Source organism: Malus sylvestris, chromosome 4 (assembly GCF_916048215.2).
Source record: "Malus sylvestris chromosome 4, drMalSylv7.2, whole genome shotgun sequence".
NCBI lineage: Eukaryota > Viridiplantae > Streptophyta > Magnoliopsida > Rosales > Rosaceae > Malus > Malus sylvestris.
In genome coordinates, this window is record NC_062263.1 from 27,255,145 (window position 1) to 27,280,089 (window position 24,945).

General features: G+C 37.3%; 4 protein-coding genes across 5 annotated transcripts; all 4 read right to left on the minus strand.

Annotated features, from left to right (window-relative positions):
- Positions 1-891: 891 nt before the first annotated feature.
- LOC126618936 (uncharacterized) lies at positions 892-2,461 on the minus strand. The gene has a single exon (XM_050287162.1). It carries the CDS (start codon positions 2,419-2,421, stop codon positions 1,165-1,167), a length of 1,257 nt encoding a protein of 418 aa, XP_050143119.1. The 5' UTR covers positions 2,422-2,461; the 3' UTR covers positions 892-1,164.
- A 5,517-nt stretch (positions 2,462-7,978) lies between these two features.
- On the minus strand, positions 7,979-12,883 carry LOC126618937 (uncharacterized). The gene is made up of 6 exons (XM_050287163.1): positions 12,235-12,883; positions 11,768-11,897; positions 11,598-11,653; positions 9,727-11,484; positions 9,125-9,269; positions 7,979-8,747 (listed from the first exon to the last, which is right to left on the minus strand). The coding sequence occupies exons 2-6, from the start codon at positions 11,868-11,870 to the stop codon at positions 8,104-8,106; spliced, it is 2,706 nt and encodes a 901-aa protein (XP_050143120.1). The 5' UTR covers positions 11,871-11,897; positions 12,235-12,883; the 3' UTR covers positions 7,979-8,103.
- A 3,507-nt stretch (positions 12,884-16,390) lies between these two features.
- LOC126618291 (uncharacterized) lies at positions 16,391-16,777 on the minus strand. Its single transcript, XM_050286336.1, has one exon. The coding sequence runs from the start codon at positions 16,775-16,777 to the stop codon at positions 16,391-16,393; it is 387 nt and encodes a 128-aa protein (XP_050142293.1).
- Positions 16,778-19,895: 3,118 nt separating this feature from the next.
- On the minus strand, positions 19,896-24,832 carry LOC126618939 (uncharacterized). Of its 2 annotated transcripts, none has more exons than XM_050287169.1 (11): positions 24,488-24,832; positions 23,387-23,559; positions 22,117-22,795; positions 21,889-21,973; positions 21,653-21,740; positions 21,263-21,447; positions 20,968-21,100; positions 20,727-20,863; positions 20,547-20,621; positions 20,220-20,327; positions 19,896-20,127 (listed from the first exon to the last, which is right to left on the minus strand). In XM_050287169.1, exons 2-11 carry the CDS (start codon positions 23,529-23,531, stop codon positions 20,035-20,037), a joined length of 1,728 nt encoding a protein of 575 aa, XP_050143126.1. In that variant the 5' UTR covers positions 23,532-23,559; positions 24,488-24,832; the 3' UTR covers positions 19,896-20,034. The 2 variants fall into 2 exon arrangements, with proteins under 2 accessions (XP_050143126.1, XP_050143125.1); XM_050287168.1 differs by having other exon boundaries at positions 23,387-23,741.
- Between the last annotated feature and the right edge of the window lie 113 nt (positions 24,833-24,945).

Consider the following 24,945-nt stretch of genomic DNA (forward strand, 5'->3'; position numbering starts at 1 on the left):
GGTCCCAAAACAGCAATATCACATAAGGCAAATTGGGGTCACCTCATCATCAATACCAAACATCCCAACCACCATCTCATGCAAAACGTGCATTTGTTTGTAGCACCAAAAGCTTTAAACAAGTTAAGCGAAACATGTCATATGACGAGAGAGATACTGATTGAGAATGTATCTGATTTTAGATTAGAATCGCTTCAACGGTTCATGTGTATTAATCACTTCTACTAAAATTTTCCCATATTAGGATTATGTTTTATAATGATGGTAATTAAGGGAATAACCATATCACATTCATATCATTAATATCTCAAGGACCAAGAGTATCCTTAAAGAATAATATTTGGCTACTCAAATGATGAGTAAGAGTTCCTACTCAAAATTGTTTGTAGCCTATTTATAACACTCTATATTTATGGTCAAAACCGTATAGATTATAAATCACTTTATAAAGTTCGATTTGCAAAAAATCAATTAGAACTAGGTTTTTCACTCATCGAACAGTATAAAAACAGATTAATGAAATTGATAAAATCATTATGAACGGTTTATGTATTTGCTACAATAGATTGACTAAACAACCTTACTTTTAATTTTTTTTTTTTTAAATATTCTTTACATAATGGTTCATAATATCAATAATTTTGATTATAAGCAAAAAACTTTATGATTCGAAAACGTTTTGAGTAAAGTCCCTACTCATTCTTAAGTAGGGTAAGCATTGTTCAACTTAAAAGGAGCAGATGGATCTTCATCTTTGGGTCTTAGAAGTTCTCAACAAGGATCCATGAGAAGTTCTTCAAAGTAAGAAAAACCATGGAAAAAAATCATAAATAAATTGATTGACTCCATCATACCAGCACTGGTAGTGACAGCAGAGAATAAATTTAACAGTGGCATAGAAGATGCGGGAATAAAAGATTTTCCCCATCATTTTTCATCATCATAAAACCCCATCAAAATACAGAAAGACTGCTGCAGCTCCTCTTTTTTCACAAGAAAAACAGAGATCTAAATTGGGTAGCCAGCCAGTCTTCAATGATTACACAGATGATCACATAAAATCATCTGAAAAAAAAAAAAAACAAATATCTATACACTTCCTTCTGAATCCACCACATGAAAGATTCATGGAGATTGCCACTGGAGACCTTAATTTCTTTTACCTTACCTTGAAGAAACTGGATTCAAAGCCCTAGCAAACCCAGAATTCATGGCAGCTCCATAACCCTTTGAGCTAAACCCTAAGCATCCGAGCAACCCTTGCCTGTAAGGCAAGTAAGTCTTTTTCCTCATTTCCTCAGCCTGAGCCCTGTTTGCAGTGTAATGCAGCTCGTGAAGCGACGGCGGATGACGCCGCTTCCCGACACCGTTGGTGGGTTTTCCGGTCCCCGTCTTCTTCCCCGAACCACCGCTCCCACTTCCCTTCAATTTTTGCCCCTCTGAGCCCAAGTTCAAAGGGTTGCTGCATTTGGGGTCCTTTGAAACAGAGCCCTGAGCATTCTGACCGCCCTGTTTCATGGGTTTCTTCTCTTTCGCGGCGGAGAACGAAATCGACGACCAGAACTTGTGGTTGCTGCTCCGCCCTTCACTCTTACTCCGGTGAAGAAACTCCTTCAGAAAAACCCACCTTTTCGAGTTCCGCCCCACCGACGACGACCGCGACGACGAAGCTGAAACCGAAGGAGTAGTGGTGGTGGTGCTGCTCTCCTCCACTCCCTCTTCGTCTTCTTCCCCGTTTTTCGCCGCCCCTTTCGGATCTTCAGCAAAGTTGCAGTCTTTCTCTTCAGCTTCAAGAATCTCGTCGTTCTGTCCCCACTCGAATGGCTCATGTCTCAGAGGGGACAAAGATCTCGTCCTCCGCCGCAGGGACTTGTCGCGGAACCTCTGATCTCTGCCTCTCACGGGTTCGAACCCCACCCGATCCGCTTCGTCTTCCCCAGTTTCCGGTTCGAGATCCAGCAACGGAGCCAAAGTCTGGGGCTTTTCCAGGTGGGTCGAGAGCTTCATGGGTCGGATCTTGCCGTTCAAGAACAACTCGTCGGCCGAGCTCATCGGACCGGTCGGGCCGGACCCGCTCGACCCGAACCGCGCAGAGAACTCGAACTCAAAACCCATAGAAACAGAGCCGCTGCCGTTCCCGCCATTCTTCTCAAACGAAGATGAGTTCGACTTTGTGGTCAATGCGAAGTGCATTGGGCTCGCCGGAGCACTGTAGAAAAACCCACTGACCGGCCCACTCCGTCCGGGGCTCGACGGCGCGCTGACGTAAGGTGTGGAGCAGGTGCTGTCGTAGTCTTCAAAGAAGAGCTGGTTTTCGAGCTGGGTTTGCTGGGTTTCGGCATTACCAGGGTTTGACGGGTCGGGTTTCGGTTCAGGGTTTGGGGGTTGGGTACCATTGCCGGGCGAAGTTTTGAGCTCCATTATTATTTTCTGTGCAGCTTTGTTTAGCGGAAAGAGGAGCAGAGAGTCAGAAAATATAGTATGCAGAGTGCGTACTAAATTGTACCCCTTGACGTTGAGTTTATTACTTTTTTGCCACGTTCCTCCCTCGTCCGTACCAGAGTTCTAAGTTTTTAATTTAAAACGTTAATTTGCATTAATTAACAAAAAATTAAACTAATCAACTTCCTGTACTTGTTAATTAGGTTAAAAAATTAGAAGGAAATAATTTTCGTTAATTGGTGAGGACCGTTAAACCAGCTTTGTTTTATGTAAAAATTGGGAATGATGTCTACGTCAGCAGAACATCTAAGAAAATATACAGTACTTATTAGTTAGTTGATTTTACATTTATACCCCAGTCAACACGTCATCAGATATGAATACTGCTCTGCCACTCAGGTGCAAACCGTCATCTGAATTGGATTTCATCCGGATCACTTCAGTACGGTTAGAAATTATTTAATTTTTTTATTTAAAATTAAACACAAATAATATCTAATAAAAATTGAACGCACGATATATGATAAACGATTACGATGTAAAGATCCTAGGATCCCCACAAAATAGATCTGTAGAGGATCCTCTTCCATCGTCACCAGACACTTTGAATTATTTGTTCCAAAATTCCAAATGTTATTAAAATTATTATTAGTTAATAACATTAACAGATACCAGAAGAAGAAAAGAAAGGTCAACCCCATAAAAATAAATTGAAGGAAGAAAAAAAAATGCAAATTATCATGGCAATTCACCGCTCACTAATTTTATTCATCAACTAAACGAAAATAGCTAGCATGAGACTTGGAGGATTAGCAAGACTACATTAGGTTCCCACCATTCCGTTGTTCAAATCTGAATAAATGAAAATATTACAACATTCATTTTTTGGTAAACAGTCAATCGAATTCAAGACCGTTGAGTTTCGATTATATCATAAAGTCAACAAATTACAAGTTGAAACCAACATATATTAGTACGTTATGTAGTAGAAAAATTGTTTTGAAATACAATTTTTTTAATTGTGTTTATAGGAGCTGAGTGTACACTAACATTTTTGAACTATAATAATCCATAATAAAGAATTAACTTGGTTCCTCAAAGGATGATGAGTTCCTCTTCAAACACTTTGCGGCTGATCTACAAAACACTGAAGTGTTCGTAATGAAAATTTAATCTGCTTTTTTTATTCTGATTACTTTTACGTAAACACGTTAATGCTAGAAAGATCAAATTTTTTAAACCATATCTGCAAACCGAATAATTTGAATGTTAATGATTATATTATTACTTAAGTATTGATTAACGTATTTGTTTTTTATTAATAATATATAATTTAATTTGCTTATTCATGTTATTTTACATGTAACGTCTCCATTTAGTATGATAATTGAAGAGAAATGATATTTTGATGTGTGAACAACAACAATTAACAATTACTACAACATAAAAAGACTGAAAAAGGCAAAACATTGAGAGAAGAAAAGGGATCGACTTTGGAAAATGAGAAAGTAAAGCGTTGAGGGAGGCAAGTGAGTGAGCTGCACATCGCCCTCAAATATTAATCTCCTTATTAATTCTGGTTGCTTTGCCCCTCTCTCTCTCCACCTACACACACAGAAGAGAAAGAAAGTGTTTCTCTCTCATCCCTCTTGTATGTATATGTATGTATAGTCTTGAGGAGTTGAATGCAGTTGCTTCTGCCATGGCCGTCCGATGTCATTGAGATGCGTTCTTCATTGTCCCATCCATCTTCTTCATGCCCAACACCAACAGTCCTGCATAAGTGCTACAATTATTCTTACTCTCCTTTTCGACATGCAGTGAATGCATGCGTCTCTCTATAATTTCTGATTACTCGGATTAAATAAGGATGTGTTATTCACACATCTCATTTTACTTCTCACACACTTCTTGATAATTTCTGTCTGTTGATCTTCTTCAATTCATTCAATCTGACGGCCGGAAATTAAAAAAGTGTACGAGAAATAAAATAGGATGTGTGAATATCACATCCCTTAAACAAAGATCAAGGATTTGGCCCCATCTCCGCATCTTCTTTAATTTCAGGACGGTCAAAATTTTAAATTAAATTTATAGACTAAATAATGTGTTATTAATATTAAAAAATTACATTAATTAATACTTAAGTAATAATTCAATAATCAACATTCACGTTATTTAGTTTACAAAATTTGATTAAAAATTTTGGTCTCCTTAGCTTTACTCCTTCTAGAATTATTTCTCTTACCATAAATCACACTTTGATAATCTGCATTTATCCTTGTGATTTTGATGGAAAGAAATGATAAGAAGACTTTTTCGTGAAAATCTCTACTACCTCATGTTCTATTTATATCATTTACACGAAAAAATAAGGTAGCAAAGAGTTCGTAGTCTTTTTAGAAAGCTCAATGTCATTGCTCTCTACATAGTTCATAGGATCCCAACTTTTGGGTAGCTGTCCTAAGGCCAAGGTTCTAAACTTCTAATTAATAACTAATCATTATTAAACCCCAACATGTCTTAATTAAGTAAAACCATAGTTTAATCCAGAATAAAGGAGTAGGATTTTCTTAACTTCTATTCTCATCCCCTTTCCTTCATTTCTCTCACATATTGTTTTTTATCTTATTGTCTTTATAAAAAAATTAATATAAGATGTTGATGTGGTTTAACCGTAACCGTTCAAATAAGAGAGAAGAAAAGAAGAGAGAGATTATTAATCTTGTAATCTGCATACTTTGTGGGAAGGGAATCCTCTCCGATTCCCTTATTTCCCTGTACCCAAGAAAATTATAAGAATATTGGTTTGAGAGAGAGAGAGAGTAGTGACCCTAAATTAGCATGAAAAATATTATGAGCCCACATTAGAAACACAGAATAAACAAGAAGTAGAAGTCATTGCTTGTCCACTTACTTGGCCACCAAGCTGAGGCTAATATGTGTTTTGATAGATATCCAATCTAAATTAGACAAAGCAATTGATACCTCCATGTGCAATTTGCCACACCATCACATGCTCTGTTTTTTCTTTTCTTTTGTTTGCACAATGTAAATCTTAGGTTATTGTTCATAAATCTGGTTTTTTCCCATCCACAAAGATTAAGATATAGTTGTGATTACAGTGAACTACTTTTAAACTATAGATTATTGTTGTACTTCTCCGGTGTACAACTCTCACATCATTCATTTGACTTGTATCGAGTTGAACTACATTAGTATGGCGATCTTAAGCTAACAAGACTCTCATTATTGCGAGGGCCGGGGGACGGGAGAACATCTGCAGTACGCAGCCTTAACTTTACTTTGCAAAAAGGTTTCCACAACTTGAACCCGTGACTTTTCCGTCATATGGAGTTACAATTTATACTGATTAATACAAAGTTTTGAGAGCCATGAATTGTGTTGCCAAAAGATATCAACAGTTATGGCTTTTGGTTTTTTATGTGGCTCTGCTTAGGTTAAGTTAGGTAGGGTGTCCTTCAATGAAACAATACTTTGATATAAGCTCTTTTGTTTTGATCAAAGCTTGTCCGGAGCACAAAAAGGCCCACTTGGTGGCACATGATTTATCAAGATAGCAGATTCCACCACCAGTTTGGTACAAGGAAACTAGTGTTTGTATTGTTGTAAGCTTTTTATGAGTGACCATGGTAAGAAATCTCATCTGAATAATATCTACAGTTATCATTTGCGGTGATAAGTGACTTACAGTTTAAGTAACTACGAGCATTTCTTTATGCCTTCGAAATCTTGTTTACGAATCTTCCTCCCCCAACATCGTTTGTATTGGAAAGAAAAGTTATCATTTCTCTCATGTTGCATTTGATATGCTAAATTTATTTTAAGTTAAACATAGTTTAACCTATATAGCTTTGGGCAAACCATAAACATCCTATGATATGAATGAAGAGTTGTTCTTTTAGATTTTGAAGTAAATGGTGAAAAAAAAATCTAGAATTCAATGTGATGAAGTTTTAGGAACATGTTATGCTATTGAATTACACAGTTACTCTTATCTCCATGAACGGAGGTAAGAAATGCACTTGAAGTAGAAATTTTTCAATATGCTAGGAACACAAACCAGTACAGCAAGTGTCATAATACAATTGCTTGAAGGGTAGGAGTCGACAGTTGGTTTGCCATGGTTGAAAGTCCTTCACTCAATTTTTACTATTTTACATTTACTCTATTTCTGTTTGTGGTTAAATAAGAAAAGGGAACAAGTTTATTTAATTTGCCCCATTTGTTTACTACTACTCTTGGTCTTCAACTGCTTTTGTGTGAGGTAGGCCACGATTGTGTTTATAACACCCGTCACGTCGTATAAGCAAGAGGATATTCTCCAATGACACAACATACTTTCTCCTACTTTATAATAATTTCAGCTCACATTTGCTCAAGAAACCAACCCGTTTAGAAGCCTAGCCCTTGGGTGGGAGAAATTTTTTTGTAGTGTTGTCTAACCATGGAAGTTCGAAGTTCTCACCTTTTAGCCACCGAGGGTTAGGTGAGACCATAATACAAAAGGTTGTATACTTTTGTCAGCTTGTAGGGAGATTTTCCCTTGCAACCAAGGGATTGTTCTAATGTTGTTATATGTTCAACGGATGTTTGTCGCATGTTCAAAAAGTACATGATACATCATCCGTCCAATGAACATTAGTCAAGTGATGCATTAGAAACTATAGAATATCTCTCTGACTAAAAATGATGTGCTCCAAATGACGGAATGCCCGTACTTAAAGTTTTTCTCCTCCAATTCCAGTAGGGTTGATTGGACCAATACTATAATTCAGATTGGTACCATGATAAAAAATAGACCCAGAACCAAACCCCGCACCAAGCCAAGATCTCTGGTTATTCAAACTTGAATGGAATCTGACGTGTAGTAACTTTACACAGCTTCATCCTGGATAAAACATTGATCTTTTATTGCAGTTAAAATTGTACATTTTGCAGCTTGCAATAGGAGAACTTAGTGTGGTACCTCTGTTGGCGGGGAATGAATTGCGTGAATGAAGCCAAGACGAACCAATCATGCAATGTCGTATGAGAAATCTGAGAGTTAAAAGACATGACACGTGGTAAGTTTAGAACAATACTACCTTAACATTAGAAGTTCCACGTAAATCTCTCTCCATTTGGTGGATCGGGTTTGTAGCAAGGGGATTTCTAGTTTGCAGCACCAGTGTTCTTTATCTATTAGAACTTTAACCACACATTCAACTATCGGTTATTTCGGTGCATGTCATACACCGAAGCAATGTACAATTTTGGAGCAGAGTTGTAGGATTAGAATAGATTAATCCAATCACCAAAAGTGAATAAAGAATTGGATAAAATGTTAATCCCTCTTGCAGGAGAACTAATCGTTCAGAAAATGTGGAGTAATTAATCTCACTACAACCCCATGACCCAAAACCTAAACACCGAACCAAAAGCCCGGAATACTTAAGTTATCCATTCCAATCCAATCTAGTCCGATGAGATCAAATCCTACCTCATAATCGAATTAAATCCTATACACCAAGGATTTCACACGAGAAATGAAAAATGGTTTACTAGCAGTAGATTCTAATGTTGAGGAAATTATCATCTGGAAGAAAATATTTAAAGAGGGGCTAGAAGTTCTTAATACAAGGCAAACTTAAAGAGAGACTAGAAGTTCAAAAAATCAGACACCAATTCATCCACCAGACAATTCAGTATCCCCTTCTCAATCTCCAAACCCTCTTCAAATGCTTCGACTTCAAAGTCAAGCCATCTCCCACGCTGAGTGCTCATGTCCTTGTCCACAAGCTCATCCCCCATCAGTTCTACCATGTTTTTACAACCCGAAATCTCTTTGTACAACTCCTCAGCTAGCCGTCCCTTCCTCTGAGACAATGTGGTCAATCTATCCCTCGCTTTGCCGCTTCCCACAAAAATTTGCTTGCATCTGAACTGCAGGGTTTCGTTTACGCAGTCAAACATGATCTTCTGCTCGAGCTTCAGATACTCTTCTTGTTCTTGATTCTCCAAATGGTCAAAGAGACTGGGGGTGATGACGTGTTGAGCATCACCCAATGCGAAATCTTCCATCTCTAAATCTACATTGCTTAGGATGTATCTTACATATTCCAGTTCCCAATCGTTTGTTTGATTAAAATAATAGGAACCTGAGATTACAGTCGTACTCTTTCCGCTGGCATCCCCTGTGGAAGCTGAAGAGGCTGAGTCGAGGAACTCTGAAACACCATATGAAGAGAATGAACTACCTTGATCTTGAACTTGAGCCAACGAACATCTCTCACTGTCACTGCCTGTAAATGAAGAGTATAGCATGCATGTTAAATCATTTTTCTATCACAAGAACATAGTGCCTAAATTATACAAAAAGGTCCAGGGGGTGGTTTGAGCTTGTCTTATCTAATTTTTACTACTTGCAAGACTATCAACTAGCATAGACATTCTCAAAGCTGTGTAAGTCACGTTCTTGCATATACATAAAACTCGTCCATGCCTAATAGATCTTTTAATATTTTCTCTGGTCCACTAGGTTCTTGGCTATTCTTTGATGGTAATGAGTAAATGTGAAGCTATTCACAGTGCAAAAACTCTTAATCTGACACTTAGATCTAAGAAATTGTTAGGGAATGTATGTACTGGAAAAGGAAGATATAGAAAAGTTTAGTTGTACCATTGGTGCTACTTCTGTTATCTGTGCAGGTTCGACTCTCAAATGAGTGCTCAAAAACTGAAACTGGACTAAGACGTCGATCAAATTCTTTTCCAGTTGCACTGTTTCTGATGCTACTGCTACACTCTTCCACCCCTTCTGATCCCTGAAATTGTTTAAGAGAATTTGATTAGCATGTGAGTATATCTTCATGACGTAAACTAAGAATCAAAATAACGCAGCTCTTGACAAGATTAATGGGAAGTGAAAGAATTTTATCCAAAATTTCAAATAACAATAAAATCTAAATCTTTTCCACAAATATGGATCAAATACAGACTAGTATAGCTGATTGCTTAAATTGTCACCATTATCTCTCAAATATTTTCACCCAGCTGTAGTGGAATTTGAATTTTATTTTTAACACAGAACCTTGACTTTGAAGCACGGATTGGTATCTTAAGAAAAGACCTATAATTCTAGGTACCTATAGAACAAACTAAAAGTGAAAATGTTTGTACAAAAGAAAAAGGAAAAACCAAGAGCAAAAAATCATGAGTCATGAACATTAAGAATAAAACAGAATCTGCATAAGGAAAAATGTTTATACAAAAGAAACAAACCTGCCACTGCTGGTTAACCTCAACCGACAAGCAACCATTGTCGTATGTGCTGTGAGTTTTATCTTTGGTTAAACCAAATTTGAACCCCTTGCCTCTTGATGTAGTGCTAGCCACACTGGAAACCATATCTTGCAAGCAAGACATAGAACTACCAGAAGTCACTTCACTGGATTGATTACGCTGAGATGACTCAACTTTACATGACAGTTCTTGAAGCTTTTGTTCCAAAAGGACACTCAAAGCATCACCACCAATCACGTTCAACCCAGGTGAAGATAATGTGAAATTCTCTGGATAGAACTGCTCATCATTGTTACCAAAAGAATCAATACAAAAGCAGTTATTTATACTTGTGACTTGAGGTGACTGCAATTCAGAGAATGATCTTTTTAGGGGAGACGTGAATGTAAATGAAATAACATCCATGCCTTGGTTCCTATTATCTGAGCCGAAATTGGTGCACCCATTCCTTGAAACATTACATTTCACTGATCTTTCATCCTCCCCAATATATGCTTCATCGGAAACAGTTTCTTCTGAACAAACATCCCGATGAACAGACCTTAACTTTCCATAAACATTCTTTCTTGTGGATAATGGAAACTCTTTTCCAGTAGCAGTTGCCCTTGAGCCCATCTTTCTGGAACCAATTTCAGAGCTTAGAATAGTCTTATTCACAGTTTTGCTTGGCCCACTAGAGCCATCAGGTGGCCGCATTCTTCTAGTAGGCTGATTAGGAACCATGCCTTTTGAAGTCATTTTATCTCTGTTCGATACACAATTCTGCTTCTGGTTATTCTGCTTGAGCGCAGTTCTTGTGTTGTCAACGGAAGTTCTCTTATGCATAGGTCTTTGTGTACTTGACCTGCTCTTGGAAAACTGATTTTGTTTGACCTCATTTTGTTCCTTCTGGTTCATAAAACTTCTATTACTAGAAGAAGTTGACCCCTCCCTTCTCTGAACATTGACCTTTGCTTGTTCTGCAAGTGATAGTGATTTGCCCTTATTCCTCATATCCCTGTAACTTTGTTTTTCTGAATCCACAGAAGCCTTGGCTACTGGTACATTACCTGACCCGTTATGGCGCCTGTCACTCGGCAGTCCTTTCATATACCTCAAGTCACTAGCTTCCTTGGGTCCTTCAGGTCTTGATGCTTTACGCACAGCTTCCATCTTCTCCTTCAAATCCCGAATTCTCAAGGGAATTGAAGAAGGCCCCACAGGTGACACTTTGCTCCTGGCAGATGGTTGAGGACTTGCCTCAATGATCTTTGAGGCTGCCTCCATTACATAAGCCGCATTTTTTGGTGGAATGAAGCCAGGACTCTTGATAGGTGACAAAAGCTTATGTTGAGGAACTGGAATTGACTTAGCTGATTTTGGAGGCAAAGCTTCTGTTTGAAATCTCTCAATTGGGTGGCATGGTACCTCCTGTGTCCTAGGCTCTACAAGATTCCAAGAAAACCTATCCAGCTTCTTTGGCACATTTATGTACTCGGTGGCATAAAAATCACTCCACAAATTACGACCACTCCTCTCATGTTGAGATGCTTTAAGCGACTGGGAGTCAAAGAGTAGGGCAGAAGATGGCTCCGAGGCAGTTGAAGCAGGCAGCGAATCCAGACCCATTAATCTAGCAACTACACCAGGGGCTCTAACCCCACATCCCTCATCACTGGTCACTGATGAAGCACAATTCCAGTCATTACTTCCTTGCTTACTTGAAGTGGTTGCAGTTCCACTCTCATCCACCTCTACCTGCAAATATCCCAACAGTATAAAAAGTAAAAATGCAGATTGTCAATACTTCCGTCACATGAAAAAGAAACAAGAGTATGACTAACATCAGAGGGTAGAGGATCTTTGCCTACCCTATAGAGCCCTGGCTTTGAGAAACTCTCCACATATTCTTTCCCATGCTTTAATCCTTTACAGTCAAAATGCCAAAAGTTAAACACAATGCTTAACTAAGAACCACCACTTGCAGATAAATACGCGAGATATACAACAAAAAATGAAGTAAAATGGAAAAGATAACTACCCGATGATTCAGAACTGGCCGAGAAGAGCTTCTTCCGAGATTTTCCATTCCAGTCAAACAAGTTAAGAAAGCCCCCTTTTGAACGTTTCTTCTCAACCTCCATTTTTGTCTTCCACAGACCTATAGGAGCCTGGGATTCAAACAAAAAGGACCACTTCAACAGAACCCATGTGGCAATTTGTACTAAATGTGCAAAGGTATTCAAATATAACAATACTAACAACTAATTAGCATAAATTAAGACCTAAATTTTACCTACATTGCTTATTGACAGATTTAAAAAAAAATACAAAAAAAAAACAAAACTACACTAAAGTTTCAACATTTGCTTAAAATGTACATCATTCTTCAAATCAACACCACAAATCGGATTATACCACTAATTATACATATGAAAAAGAAGCAAATGGATACCCCTAAAATCAATAGAAAGCACAAATCTATAATCTTTTCAATCAAAATCTCACCTCAAATCCTTCATCTGCGGAACCCCATTTTTCGACACTGTAAAGTTCACTCCTTTTTCTTCATTCCCTTCTGTAGGCACAGAAAATCACTCAAATCCCACGCTTTTTCCGAACTCAGCAACCGAGATTCAAATACGCAGAAGGACCTTCAGTCAAATGAGTAAACCTCCAGTCAATTTGAACCACATTCTCTTCACCCAAGAACCCACATTTACAAAAAAACGCCAGCTCTTTCTTTCTATTTTTGGACTAAATTTTGTGGTGAAAAACAAGAACAATCAGGTGTGGAGGAAATGATTGAAGATCTGAAAGCGTAGAGCAGCAGAACCATTTGGGTTTTGAAAGTAAAGAAAACAGTCTTTAAATTTCAGCGAGAGAGAGAAAGTCTTTGGGAATGCAACAGAGGAAAAATGTCAAACTTGGAGAGAGGGAAATTTGCAGAAACCAGAAACCAGAAACTAGAAGAGAGAGAGAGAGAGAGAGAGAGAGAGAGAGAGAGAGAGAGTTTGAAATGGAAGAAAGAAGAGACGTTAGAAATTCGCACTGAGCAAGGAATCGGATGAAAAAACAAGAAGAAAACGCATCATCGCTGTGAGGGAGAGCTGCTGAGTGGCTGATGAGTCCTGTGAAGCTTGAGAAATGCCATTATTTTATTTTATTTTATTACTTATTTATTTTCTGGACCACTCCACCACCCTGCCTCCTTTTTTTATTTAATTTTTTTCAGGTAGATCATGTGCCACAGCGTATACCGTCCTGCCACGTGGACTCCAAATTGAGAAATCAACTTATATGAAAGAACTCATTATCACGTGTTGTCTCAGTGCAATAATACATCGTTGTTTGAAAAGAAAGAAAAAAAATTGCACATGAGAATACAATATTGGACAAGGGACGCCACAGACAGTAAATCCGTTTCAAACATCGCTGACTGTAAATTAGTTTAATATAAGACATTCTACTAAATTGATAGTTTTGAGCCCTATCTTTAATGCTAAGATCAATCGAAGGTTCAAATCACTCGAATTAAAGTCGTTTTGATCCTATTTTGGGAATTGCCGAGAGAGTTAGAAAATCAAACGACTTTCTTTCTTCTGTCGCATAAATTTTCATGAATGTGAACCAATGTGTCTTGTTTAAGGGTTTTGGTGGTCCATAAATTATGGTCAAATTTCACGCCTTATGAAGTTATAATAATTTATTTAGCTCTCTTTAATCACCTACTCATAAAAATATGAGACTTTATATACTTAGGATTCATTTTAATCATACACATTCATAAATAAATCGCGTACACAAGAATTTCTCGTTATTTTTTTTCCCAACATCGAGTCCATTCATTCGTCTGTCGATAACTTCAGCAAGATGGATGGCATGGCTCCGACTTGCCCTTACAGTTTTCTGCCAATACGTGCAATGCTAGTGGTTTTGACGAAATTTCTAAGGATTTTGACAATAGGGGGTAAAGTGAGACCAAATATTAGTCAACATGCCAATGCAAATATAGGAGTAGGATTATCTTCTCTCATTTTCCCTTCTTCCTTTTTATAATATTGATTTAATTTAATCGTGACTGCTCAAATATAAAGGAAGAAAATAAGAGAAAATTTGAAAGGGATAGAATCATACTCTATAAATAATTGCGACGTTTGGTAGTAATGTGAGATTTGACAATGCATTCAAGGACACTACAATAATTAACCCTTAGGCAAATGCAACAAAATGCATTAATGACATGTTTTTTACCAATAAAATTTAAATTCAGAAAAAAACATAGTTCTTTTGTCTTTAAAAGGGAAAAATATAATCATAGTTCATTATTGGTCTACAATACAGTACAACTTCACACAAGTAGTAGCTACCAGTACTTGGGGGTGATTTTTAAAATAGGTTATGAAGTTCTAATTTTCTCATATTGCATTGAAGGGTATTGAAATTGTACCATTTGTTTAGTACGTGACGTATTAAGCTTGAGACTCTTATACAAGTTAACGTTTAAGTTACATTTGCGTTATACTGACAAAAAAACTCATAAATTTAATTTATTAGACGTTCAAAGAGACAAAAATGTGAAAATTGGTACAATTTCAAAACCTTAGATTGCAATGTTAGAAAATTAAAACTTCATGATCCATTTTAAAAATCACCTAAAACTTAAGAAGCGTAAAATGCAATTACCCTTTTATGTGTGTGTGTGTGTGTACAAGCCCCTTATTCAAATAGATTCCTATTTTTTGGTTAAAATGGAGCCTAGTTATGGAGCCCACTACACATCGATGAACACTATGTTTTAAAAAATATTGAAATTTCATTATGATAATAAAATGAGTAAATGGTTTCAGATTTAAATTATTTTTTGCAATGATGATCTATGAATGAAAACATAAAAAATATATGATTCAGATCGTTGAAATTTGATGTATAATTGACATCACAATGTATTTTTACCAAAAAATAAAGATTCCTTTGGATAAAGACTCTGTATTTATATGTATACATTTATTTACATTTATATTTTTTTGATGGTGACATTACTTTTCACAACTTAAGGGTGTTGCCATCTTCAAAGTTTTTTTCGCTGCTTGTTAAGATTCCATGCAAAAGGTCCACTATCCTTTTCTTATAGATAAAAAGTCTCCTTTTAAAAAAATAATAAAATACAACATTTGGCCAAACAAGTTTGTTTTCCTTTGTCTTCTTCATATCTCCGGCGTCATTACATATGAGGATGATCTTGATATTCTCACCTGAATCCCTTTCATATGGGAGAAACTTTCTTCACACCCGGAGCTGAAGTGACGGTGTTTCAAACCATTCGTATGAAAAAACTTACGTGAAATAGGGCATATTAAGATAACAACATTCTAAATCTATCACCTATCATTGTGTGTTTTACTTTACTTATATAACGTTGCATGTTGGTTTGGAACGACGATACCTACAAAGAGAACAAATGATTGGAAATAGATCTTTTTTGGATCTTATTGTCCAGAGCCAAAAGATATGGCAATTGGAACCACTCAAATTGAATTCGACGGTCCTTATTAACTCATTGCGCTGATTCACCTCACACAAAAGCTTTAATCTCTCTTTCTCACAAATCAAAAATCCAAATTTATTGATCCTTAAACTCTGGACAATAAATCCAAAAATAATCCAATGAGAGCTCATACATAAATGTTTTTGCAGACAGAATGAGCCCACAAGAAACACATTATTTAGGGTTGTTACTATGTCATAGTCTAGTAGAATCTAATGAGGTCTGCTTACTATTTTGCAACACTTAAACAATATGTTAATCGCTATGATTGCATGTGCCATTTGTCAACTAATTCTTTATGGTTTCTTAGATCTTGGTCTTAATCATAGATTTTTGGTTTAAAAAAAATATCAAAATCATAATTCATTTTTCCTTTTGACCACAAAACCACGTCGATATGACAAGACAAATGGTTGGCAGAGTAATAATTGAAGGTCAACTAATAAAGCAATGTTTTTGGAAAATAACTTATATACTCGAAATAATTTTTGCCCTCCCAATCTTCTTTTATCTCACTTATCATGTGACAGCAAACATTTATCTTGGAGAGCAAGCCTTGAGACAGTTATAACAAGGATTGGATACATTCTTGCATGCATGTTCATGAAACGACTCTCCAAAGTGTTTGAGTAACATTTGTCTCCGACATTAAAACGTATAAAAGAAGCTAATGTATGTACGAAAATCATTAAAATACAGCATTACATAAATAATATTAAAATATATTAATATTAAAAATTTTAAATAAATTAAAAAGGTTTTTTTGGTCATAAATTAGAAGGTTGAAAACTCAAATGGGGAACAATGAATTGTTTTTTCTTTCTTTTTGTGAATAAATGAAAAATAAAATATAAAAAGATCACCTAATTGAAACAACATTTGAGGAACATTCACCTTCCCAAATCCCACAAGTGAGGAAAAAAAAACTTCTAAAATTCAGAAGTTAGAACCAACGATCACTTTTCCATTGCATGCATGCATGCCAATTTGCAATCATGAAAGCCTCGTACACACATACGTAGGATATACGCTCGTACGTACATTATTCGTACACACGAATTGAATGGGAAACTTGGACATTTGAGCTTTCAATGTCTTCAAATCGGTCAAAGTATTTCAAATGGTACGTACAATCTCGAGACATTTCCTCTTGAACCAACGGTATCCTTTCTTCAAAGATCTCTTCACCTTCCCCTCAGCACCATACAACTTATACCTAGCCACTCGGCCTCTTCTCTTAATCTCCGGATCTTTCCACCACAATTTCATCGACTTCGACTTCGTCGACGACACTCTCTTTGTCCTCGCCTTCATCCCCCCGATGCGGAGTTGAAGATCGTTGCATTGTCCTGTTTTCATGGAGGGATTCGGATCCCATGATGGATGAAAATGTGGCCTCCCCATGTACATTGTGCGGTTTTCGCTTAATCTCCTCACGTTCACCATCTCTAGGTTGTTCCGGCAGCCAGCAACTGCGTATGAACGGTATCGAATCTCCTCCATTGATATTCTCTCTCTCTCTCCCGTTCTGGAAAGATTTCTCTTTGAACGTTTTCGCGATGGAGAGGGAGAGAGTTTAGAGACTCCGAGGCATGTTAATTATGTGCATTATTAGGATTTATTTTTGCCTTTTTAAATATATTAAAGGGTGGCTAAGAAGTGATTAGTTGGTGTTCTTTGTTGGGTTGAAGACAGGGAGGAGAGAGAGACACCGAGAATTTCGGGTTGGATTTTTGTTGGCCAAGGTTGGTTTTTGTACACAGTTCTGAGTGCCATGTCAACCTAAGTAAATTTAGAGAGTTGAAGGTTATTACTGTCCTGCCCCTGAAGTGTAAAATGTATTTGTAATATTAAACAAAGTTAGTGTGATACAAATAGTTTTTTTTGGTCAAAGTGATACAAATAGTTTACACACCGCACTTCCTTCACATTAAACTCCCAATCGGTTGAAAAATCGTTGCTTTGTTTTGGGTTGTTAATGAGAAATTCTTTGGTCCGGTGAGCGTTACCATGCGCCCGTATTTATAGTAGTAATTCGGTCTAATAATGTCACAGACTCACATGCTAATCTCATTTTTCACCATCAAAATGTACTTGGTCCATCTAAAATTCTAAATCTTTCTCCACAATGACAGAAATGTCCAAATATGAGATGACAACATCATTTAAGCGAGGAAAACCAAAATACATAGGACAGTCTCAACTGTGTGTGGCCGAATGTGTGATGTAATCCACTTGACAGACCCAAAAATTTCTCGTTGTTAGGAGGGTGTGCAGTGTGCATTGACGACGCCATTGTGGATACTCAAATTGGTGATCCTAGTTTAAGGGACATGTTGATTTGGCCTTATGATCATCGAGGGATTTATACAGTTAAATCGGGCTATCACTGCGTTCATGCAAAGCCGGCTCAAAGGGTCAATTTGGCTTCGTCTTCCTCCTTGTCTATTCCAGGAAATTTATGGAAAGTTATTTGGAAGCTACATACTCCACCTAATTTCGATGTTTCTTTTGGAAGATAGTTCATAATGCTTTGGCTACGTCGGCGGGCCTATTTAGGAGAATGGTGGCACCCTCACCTCTTTGTCCAATATGTCAAACTCACAAGGAGACCATTGAGCATCTCTTTCTTCTATGCCCATGGGTGGAACCGATATGGTTTGGTGGTATGTTGAATCTTAGACTTAATGGCAATGCTATCACAACTTGGGTGAATTGGCTTATCACCCTCACTAACTCCACTTCGAATTCGAAGGTTGAGGTGGATAGAGTGTTATCATATGTTGCGTTCACGTGTTGGCAAATTTGGAATACTAGATGCAATTTCCTTTTCCATAAGTAATCTATCAACCCGAGACATATGATCGTTGTCATTGATACTACTGCCTGTACATTCCATGAAGCCTCCAGGGTCCCGGTGTTGACTTTATCATAGGCCAACCTTGTTGCCCAGGTGCCAGCCTGTTGGGTTCCTCCTCCTCCTCTATTTGTCAAGCTCGATGTCGATGCTAGCTGGGAGAAAGCTACAAAATCGGGTTTCTCAGGGGTCGTTGCTCGGGACTCTTCTGACACCTTTATTGCTGCTAGGAGGAGTAGTTCTGTTGCTCAATTTGCGGCAGCTGCAGAGGCAGTTGCGATCCGTCATGGCTGTGAGATGGGAGCTGCTATGGGTTTCAACTTTGTTGTGATTGAATCTGATTCCTAGGATTTTATTTCTTGCCTTAAGGGTAAGATTTCAAATGGCAAGTGGGAGGCATTTCCAGTGCTGACGAAGTGTAAGTTGCTTGGAGATTCCTTTCAAGACTTTCACTGGTCTTGGACTCCAAGATCAGCCAATATGGCGGTGGACATCTTAGCGTCGCAAAGAAATATGGAGATGTGTGATTTTACTTGGGTCGATAGGCCTCTATCTTCTTTGGTTCATGTATTATGTAGTGATGGACTTCCTTGTCCTTCTTAAGTTAGCTTTGGTAATGGAAGGGGTGACGCTTGTTGTTTGCTTGTTGCATCTGTTTCCTTCAACCCCTTGCATTACCCGGGTTTCTCTGATGCTTGCCTCGGGGTAGGCTTCATTATGTTTCTTTGGCATCTTTGTCCTAGTTATTAATCGTTTCCAGTTTCTCAAAAAAAAAAAAAGTGATTTTTTTGTGCCTTTTTATCACCTTACACATATGTGTTTATTTCTGATTTTTAAATTAAATAAATCAAAAGATAATATAAAAACATAAATACGAGTGTGCAGAATAAGAAAAGGTAAAATCATGTGCTCATATCCTTGTGCACAATTGAGCAGGAGAAGGACCCAAAGGGAGCTGGGGGGCCGTTTTAAGGTTTCAATCCAGCACCTGACTCCTTAACCATATTACATGGTAAGGCCATTTGCAATGGTTTGGGATAAAGCTTAAGATTTAAGCTTTAAACACCCCCCAATTATTTTCAATCATAGCGCTAAAATAAGCTTTGGGAAGAAAAAAATTTCGGTTAGATTTCTCTCAAGAATTAAGTCTGGCTTAATTCATTCTGGATCAACCAATGCGCGCGGGCTGTGCGACTGAAGCCCCACGCCCCAAACAGACTTGCCGCACGCCACACGGAAGCATGGTTGGGCCCATTAGGACGGGCTTCCACTACATAATAGAGTGAACGACTCTTTGGCTAGTCAACGGCTCATAATATGACCGTTGGTTGATCCAACAATAATATTTTAAACTATTTTTTATTTTTATTTATAATCTAACGACTATAATCAAATGAGATAAACTTTAACAGTGAAAAAATCATTCGACAGCCCAAATACATATCTAACAGATAAAACAATTAAAAAGGTTATTTAACTCAATTTCACCCGAAAAACTCTATAAATACCTAAGTTGCGTGATTCTCCATTATTTATCCGAATTTAAACATTTTTAGATTAAAATGTTCATAAAATAAATTTGAATAGTCTACATAAATTTATTTTTTCAAGAATTACCAAAAAAATTCAAACTAAAAATATTCTTTAATAATCTTGGCTAAAATTTTAACCATAACCATTAGAAGATAAAAGTTGTTTCTGAGTTATGGCTAAATTTTTTAAGCTTTGTCCCAAATCATGCCACATGGACCAAGGGAGATTAAATTTTGAAAACTAGGCAAATGCGAAAATATTTAGAATTCTTGACCATCATCTTGATTAAACACCGTCTTTTTTTAACCAAATGGATAAATTTACAGGTGTTTACATCCTAATCCAACGGCAAAGGGAAAATGCGACGCGGCTAAGTAAGTTGCTGCTGCTCTTCCTTTATCTCAGCTTCTGATGACTCCTTTCGACTCCCCTTTTTGGTCTTCTTATTATCCATGTGGGAAACCTGTATATTAAACCAACGCATTCAATGGTTCAATGAAGAAATGTTCATGCACGATGACAATTCATCGGAAAAGTTTTTGTATCTGTACTTACGATGCAGGATTTCCACTCGGGTTTTTCCCCCTCGGCAGTCTGGGAATGATTCCGAACATGGCGGAATATGTGAACTAGAACAGCTGCATCGATAGCTGCATACTCCAGCTGCACAAGAATATGCCTCAAGTTTATTTGAACTACACAATTGGATGTAGAACTCAAACATCACGTCATGTCAGATACTAAAACTTTAACTGTAGTTGAGTAATCTAAAGGGCGACCACAACCCAACAAGGCTCCCCGCTTTGCGAGTGTCAGGGAGAAATCAATTTCACAAGTCATTGCAGTGGTAAGAAAGGTGAAATGTATATGTATAAAAACTACCTGATTGGGCGTCAAAGGTCGTTGCTCCCAATTGCTATTCCTTCTTGTCTTGTTCAAACCAACTCCCAGTATTTTCTGATGCAGTACACAAAGTAAATTTCAATTTATGAGCATTAGAATGCAAATAGATAGAACGACAGAGACATAAAGAAAAGATTGTTGTGTGTTCAATTCTGGTACCTTTGCAAGCCCAGAGAGACCACCGCGAGCTTCTTTGAAAACATTCTGGACGTCCAGTAACATCTCATAGTGTTTGAAACACTCTAACTCTCCATACGAATGAGCCAACTGCTTCATATCACATTGAAAATTATAGCCTACAAGGAGCATAATTCACAGGCATGCTTAATTTCCAGTTTATTTCATTTATGCACATCGTCAGGAGGCTCTATTTTATCCACTGTATTACAATTTCTCATACCGAGTTTCAAAATCCTAGGAGATTGCAGAATGCGAGTTACGCAATCATCCAGGACGTCAGGAACGTCATTGAATAACTTGATCAAGTCTAAGATGAAAACCATTTTTTCAGATGCGATTTGCATGATGGAAACCTGAAACATGGAGAAAACACTTCAACAAAACAAAGATTTGTAAACGGAAGGAAACTTGTTAGCTGACTATGAGAGTATCATTCAGAGTGAACATGTATTTGGAAATGTAGGGAAAAAACAACTGAAGTCTAACAAAGAATGAAATTCAATATGCCTTATTACCTTGCTTGGTTTGCTGCCTTTTACATAGTTCGGTTTCCATTCGCAATCAAGACCCACAACTTTGCATCCCTCAAAGTGAGAGGTTGCATTGCGCAAGGCATCAACTTCATCAACCCAAACAACACCTTCTACTACCAACTCATTGAGATGCAAATAACGATTTTCAAGAAGACTTGCCTCAGGTACTAAATAAAAAAGATAAACAAGTTATATTAAATGTACAACTTCGAGTTGCTATCTTCATACGTTGTCTTTAAATAGTAGAAAAAGGAAAACCACTAGTTGTGCTAAAGAACAAACTTAGATTGCTAGGATTGACAGCTTCACTGCATTAACTCTAGAAAAATAATTTCATAACGATAAGCGAGGTTTAATTAACGTTTGTTATACCTTTTCCATTTAAGAAACCTTCAAGCGAGTATCGGTCGCATAGCTCATCAACCTTCTCTGAGTAACCAGCTTCCATTGCTAAGTAAACCTTCAAAAGTAACAAGAAAAAAAAATTTAGCAATACCAAAAGAGTATAATTCATTTAATATGAAAAGAATGCAACCAAGCATACATTCAGACATACATGCATACATATATGCATTTTGGAAATGCAATCTATTCCAAAAGCTACGTACCAAATATTCAAGAAGCTGTCTATTACTGTTTGTCCTTGCTTCTGCAACTTCCCAGCAACCTTTTTCTGCTAGTTTCTTTATAGTGCTGAAAGTATATGATTAACTCTTATTATTTTAAATAGCGAGAAAAGGTATTCAAGACCAACAAATAGAATGATTGAAAGGAAAGTAAGTGGAAAAAAGAAATAAATTTGACAACCAAGCATAAATATGAATATAAAAAAATACCTCTCTTTATACTTGTGGTAAACATCGGGAAATTCATGTCGGAGATTGTTTTTTTGTATTATGTCATAAGCATTTTTTAGCATGTTCCTGCCAATGTACTCCTGGACAAGAATACATAACATTGGCTTTCCCATGAATGTTGCCCATTTATCTGCTGCTTTCAACTGTCTGCTTTCTATCATACGATGGAGAAACGATTGGCCAGTCTGGCAGATAGAGAAGTGCTCTAATAAAGTAACCGCAGCCATATATGATTGAGACTCTATCAGTCCAAATATATATTGCTCAACAAACTCTTTTGCATTGTCAAATCTGCAATTATTCTTTGCATTTTGGCACATTACTTTATCAATGTTTGCCAACTGAACATCATAAACTTCAAGTATCTTCTCAACTATCCTCTCATCATGGTTGACAGAGCCCCCAACAATATCGAGAAACAACTGGGCAGCGAGGTCCTTTGCTTCCATAGCGTCCCCCGAGCATGTTTCCAATTTTAGGAAACGGCGAAGAGCAGATATAATCAAATGACTGAACCCTTCACAGTATAAATCAAATATAGGCAAGACATAGAGGCACTGAATAAAAAAAGTAGCTGGTCCAGGTTGGGGATCATTGCGTAGTACTAGATGAACCTGTTCTTGAAGAACTCGGAACTTCTTAGTTGCCTTAAATGTGCCTATTACATGTAGAAAAGAAACATTACTTCCAAAGTACATGCAGAAAAGCTGAGAAAATAAGATCTTATATTCAAACTCAGTTCAATTTGCAACCAAAAAAAAAAGTAGCATAGCATACGAGTAAATTTCTGCAGGATTGGACTACAGCATATTGGTATAAATTCATCCTGGATCTCTAATGGTAATCGAAACACACAACAGAAGTATGCCTCACTCGTGAGGGCTAAGTGCCTATCAAGTTATTTGGAAAGGCAGACAGAGTAGATGGTAAAGTGAACAGTTGGTTCTATCAATACTAAGACAGGTTTTATCTTGCCTCTGTATGGAAATGTCTTGGGGCATAAGTTTTGTTAAACAGTTAGATGACTGAATAAATGTCAATTTTAAAACAAGCAGGATGATTTTGAACTAAAATGGTTTAATACACTACATGAAGGATTAATTTGGGGAAAATTAATGATTGAGTAATTGACCACAGCGTGGTACACCACTAACACAAAAGGCACAACAAGCTAGGATCAAATTCCTCGTCACAACATAATCATGCTTAAAGACAGTGAAATTAATGATCGAGAGCAAAATACCCTTACCATGGAAATAGCACTCTTTCAAGAGGTATATGAATACCAACGGAGTAATATGCTTCAGGTCAGAAAAAGCATGCTTGCAAATAGTTGATGTCTGATTAACTTTGCCTTGCTTGTTATTTATGTCAACTCTTTCCTCCAAGCCCATGCCAGAATGAAATGACGGTCCTCAGAAACTGAACCAAAATTAGTCTGAACTAGTAAGTGAAGCACGGAACGGGTATCATTTTCAACGCTGCTACAATTCAATAGATGCAATCTAGTATCTGAGATCCAACAACTTCCTCTCTTAGTCGCGTATGGATCATTCAATTGCAAGTAACAAATCCAATGCTATCAAATGAGGCAGTACTCGAACCTTGCGATGACATAACAGTTGGATAGTCAGTAATCGAACCCAGTTAAGAAATAACAATCTGCACTCTATCAACTATGCAGTTTAAATCAATCTCTTTGCAATAAAGCATGCACATTTACAAGTAAGGAAGGACATCTTACATATTAGACCTATTACTTCTCACACCAAGGATCAAGAACAATAACAGTAAAACATACATTCATACTCATACATGAGGCATAAATAATCGAAGAAAACGCTAATATCTCTTCGAAAAACACTCGAAATTAGTCAGATAAACAGCAATTAAATTGAACAACATCCACGAAGAATTACAACAAAGGGCAGCTGAGCTAGCATTAAGCATCCACCACCAACAACAACAACAACCAAATCTTATCCCACCAAGTGGGGCCAGCTGTAAGAACCATAGAACGCTACTGTAAGAACCCTAGAACGCTACTGTAAGAACCCTAGAACGCTACTGCGCTCAGTTTTGCGCCAAAAATACATGCGTTATATTTTGTAAAAACCACACAGATCATGAACATAAACATTAAGCATTGACCATATATGGGCAGGAAAAAAAACCAAAAAAAAACAAAAAAACTCTTTTTCCTTGCATAAAAGAGATACAAACTATTTTAATCAGCTCAAATGTTTAGTTTTCTAACAACACAAGAACAAAAAACAAAAAATAAAAACTCGGAATTTCTTAAGTTTTCTTCAATTTTCTCAGCAACCAAACAGTGCCGGGAGAAACTTACCCGTTTTTCAATCTCTCTGCAAACTCTGCCGCGGAGTTTCCTCGTTTTTCCTCCCAAAATGTAAATAAATAAAAAGGTGAAATATTTAAAAGAAAATTAAAAATCATAAGGAACTGATACATACGGGCTGGCCCCACCGGATTTGTTCTCCGAAAACGGCATAAAAGCTTTTTATTTTTCTGCGGAGTCGCTAACGGATATTTTCTCTCTCTAAAAGGCAGGTGAGCTGCTCGCGGCGGATGCTAAAATGCACCGGCGGGTTCGGTGGGCACTGCTCTCCTTGGCAGGGAACGAAACGAGATCAGAAGCAAGGCCAAATTAGACTTTTGGGATTGTTACAAAATGTTTTTGATGGGGTTGTATGAGAGGGCACGTAGTTGCGTCGGACTAGATCCTCGCTTATTTTATAAAGTGGGGGTTGGAATTGACCCAAATAAACTTCAACTATTGGCAAACTA